The following is a 3,531-nucleotide window of genomic DNA, read 5'->3' on the forward strand; positions in this document are numbered from 1 at the left end:
CCCAGCGGCCGCCGGAGCGAGGAGGCATCCCCGCCTCGGTCCTCGGGGTCCGCACCGGTCCCGGGCTGGCAGGTCCGGCCGGTGTCGTCGGCCCGTCCGTGCCCGCATGAGTGAGCGGAAGCCAGTCTTCCCCCCACTTCCCGCGTTTTCCCGAGTACGTCTGCTTCCCACACAAGATGCAGAAATGCGGACGGGGTGCCTGTGTTTGAAAATAGGCGTCAGCCGGCTGTCTTCCGCGGGGCAGCCCTACCACCTGCGGTGCGGCACCGGAGAAGGAGCGGATGGCTCCCCTGTTCAAACGTATTCCAACTCCAGCACACAGACGGTGAAGCGACGAGCCCACCTTGTTCTGCTACCAAGCTAACTAGACAGCTCCGTTCTCTCAGCACACAGATTTCGCCAGAGGCACACACTGGACTTCAGAACGCATAACGCAGGTTCACACAGGGCTCTTTCTGACGCTGGGATGGCACAGAGCGTGTTGAATCTAATATGGAAAAGACATGGGGAAATGGGAGGGTCTTTCTTGCCACCTGTCAGGTCTCCTTTCAGGTGGAGAGGTCATCGGCCAAACGCTTTTTACCCATCAGAGAGTTTCCAGTTTCAAGGGCCAGAAAATGAGAAAAAACAGGACAAAGAGCAGGAGCCCCGTTCGTGGTCCTGGGGAAGCAATTGAAAGCATCTTGAGAAGGAGAGAAGCAACCCTCAGAAAGAACAACAACATTTTGTCCTTCCAGTCGCCTCCAAGACCCTTCTGAATGGGATAACTGGATGAAACACAGAGTCCAGGAGGTCCTGAAGGAGCTTGTCTGCACACTGACACTCCCACACAAATCCTTGGATTCGCTTTGATCAGAAACACCTGGGTCCTGTGGTTATGCACCAGCCACTCATGTGTCCTTAGGACATGGGATTTCTCTTCTGGGTCAGGCCTCCCACAGCCTCTGGGAGCATGTCATGTGCCCTGGGGCACTGCTGGAGTCAGCAGGGAGCCCGCCTGACCCACACACGCCAAGCGTGACACACACAGGGGTGCTTCTCCAAGGGCTGTTCGGGGTCCTCCTACCGAGAAGGGGCAGATGGGACTGACAGGCAAAACCAGCATATGATTGCTAAATATGAAAAGATTGCTTTCAGGTCTTATTACAGGGCAGCCTCCGAGGTAGAGTTTGAAGCTTGAGTGGGCTTGAACTCGCAAAAATGAAAGCCGGTGAAGGAAACGTCACGTGTTTCCTTGTATGTGGACTGTGCCCACCAAAGCTTAAGTGCCGTGAATAGGAGCGACATGCCTGCTTGTTGCCTTGTTTGTGTTTAAAACCCCACACCTAGAAAAGTGCCTGTTGCCAAATAAGAAGACAGTTGATAAACATTTGTCAAATTAATAATAATAGGCATATCTTAGGTATCGTTTAGCATGAACTTCCTATTTTATAGGCGAGAGAAAAGGAATTAAGATGTGCTGAGCCTCTGCTAATTCCAGGCGATCTGTTAGGCACTCTACTTACCCTCCCACTTAATTTTTGCAGTATCCTGTCCAAGTAAGTTTTGCTGCATCGACACAAAACCCAGGGTTTGTGCGGGTGCGATGACCAGACCAGGGAACACAATCGGTTCATCAGCGAATAGGGCATGATAACCGAAGAGGGCTCTGATGGGGGAAACTAAGAATGGATGGGCACGTGGACCACAGAGCAGAAGCCACGGAGTCAAAGCCCACAGGATGGGAGGGGACCCCAGTGTGGCTGTCTCCAGCCCTCCCTGCTACAAGCAGAGACACACGGATGAAACACAACACCACAACTTGTGACAAGCACGGTGTCCTCTGCCAGCCAGCTCCAGTTCCCTGATTAGAAGCAAACAGTCGCCTGCAAGCCAGCGTGCAGAAAACACATGTCGCTTCATGCCAGAAACTTGGATTTTTTTTCCCTCAAGGCGTGGCACCGAAGGTAAATTCAAAGAGCCTTTCTGCAGGGCACATCCACCAAAACGAACTCCCCTGTCACACGAGACCATCAGCTCATCTGCACAAATGAAGATCTATGCCCACCCAACAAATGATGTTCTCAATCTGCCCACAGTAGGTCGCCCACCAGCCAGAGTCCCCTCCACAACTGTAGCATCAGAGGCCCCTCGGTGGCATCACTCACCTCCTCCCAACTCTCCTCGTGGATTCTGAGCTGCTGGGTTCCACAGCCATGGCCAAAATTATCTACAGCCAAACCCCAGAGCTGCAGTAGTGCTGGTGTCCCCAAGCTGCAAGGAAAGCTCCAGCTCCGGGCAGAACCACTCGCCGGTCCCTGTTTGATGACATAAGGGGTGGTATCCGCTCAGTGTCTTCTGCCAGTGTGAAAGGCATCTCACCCGTCAGCATGACAAGCAAAACGCTGGAACAGAGCCAAGGAACAGCAGGAAGAAATGTGGGTTCTCACCAAGGCAGTGCACCAGTTTGCAAGGGGGGGCAGGTGAGGAAGGGGACTAGCAGCTCAGTGCCCTGCATCAGAAATCCTGGCCCCTGCCCCGAGTGAGTCAGGGTGAGCATTCTGTCTTGAAAGTGAATTTCTCTTTCTTCTTTTTTCCTTTGAGCTGTACGATGATTCCGTGCTCACCTAGCCAAAGCGACTGCTGTAAACAACAGGATTTATTTTGCGACCACGGATCATACAAGAGCCTTGAATCTCACCCCAGGGTTATTCATAGCTCAGAATGTTGCTTTTTTTTTTTTTTCCTACTTCGGGTGGTTTTAAGAATTGACTGCTATGTCTTCCTCTGGTGTTTTGTGTATGCCTGAGGTTGGTCGTGTTACTGAAAAGCAGAGAGGAACACTCTAGGAAGCACTTCCAAGATGCTGAGGGGCACAGGATAGCTCACGCACACTGTCCACACCAGCACAAAGCCACATCCTCCACTGCCCGTCATTCCTTTACTTGGGAGCCCTACGTGACTGCATGCCTCCACCACTCAGTGACAAGCTATGCTACCGAGAGGTGGCATCCAAATCTCTCGTTTTTTCTATCTGTATTTTGAAAGCCATGGGCAGAGGGCATTTTCTTTCTAAGATTTTACCAAAGGTGGTGTTTAAAAAGCCACTAAAATCAGCTCTATATTTTTTCAGAGCAGATTATCCCATTTGTCTATTAATGAGGCTCTGTCATCCCTCTAAGACCCAGTTTTCTCACTGAAAAAAGAAAGTCTTTGGATTGAACTCCAGCTCCCAGATTCTGCTTTTTGGATACATAATATCTTCCCAGACACACCGTTTCTCTTGCCTGTGATAAACCCATCAAGACACTATTCCTCCGGGCTTAAGGAATGTTAGCAAGCAGCTACAGCTCTGTTGCAGAGACTGCTATTCGCCCAGCCTGTCTTCATTTTTGTTTGTTTTTCTTATGAAGGAAAGCATGCTTTTGTGGGGCATGATGTGCTTAGCTCCAAACCTGTATTTCCAGCCTTTCTTGCGGGGGTGGGGTGGGTAGTCACGGGCCTAAGGTCTAACCCTGCACTGTTCAGTACAGTAGCTGCTAGGCACACGTG

General features: G+C 51.3%; 1 protein-coding gene across 1 annotated transcript in view; it reads right to left on the minus strand.

The window, feature by feature from the left end:
* LOC103265253 (copine-4) overlaps positions 1–2,390 on the minus strand; it is a 414,012-nt gene extending 411,622 nt beyond the window's left edge. Inside the window, exon 1 of the mRNA XM_008062949.2 lies at positions 2,148–2,390. Within this exon, the coding sequence (XP_008061140.2) occupies positions 2,148–2,197 (50 nt within the window). The 5' untranslated portion in view covers positions 2,198–2,390. The remainder of the gene's footprint in view (positions 1–2,147) is intronic.
* Between the last annotated feature and the right edge of the window lie 1,141 nt (positions 2,391–3,531).

Source organism: Carlito syrichta, unplaced genomic scaffold (assembly GCF_000164805.1).
Source record: "Carlito syrichta isolate Samal-C Ts95f unplaced genomic scaffold, Tarsius_syrichta-2.0.1 Scaffold306137, whole genome shotgun sequence".
In the NCBI taxonomy this organism is placed as follows: Eukaryota; Metazoa; Chordata; class Mammalia; order Primates; family Tarsiidae; genus Carlito; species Carlito syrichta.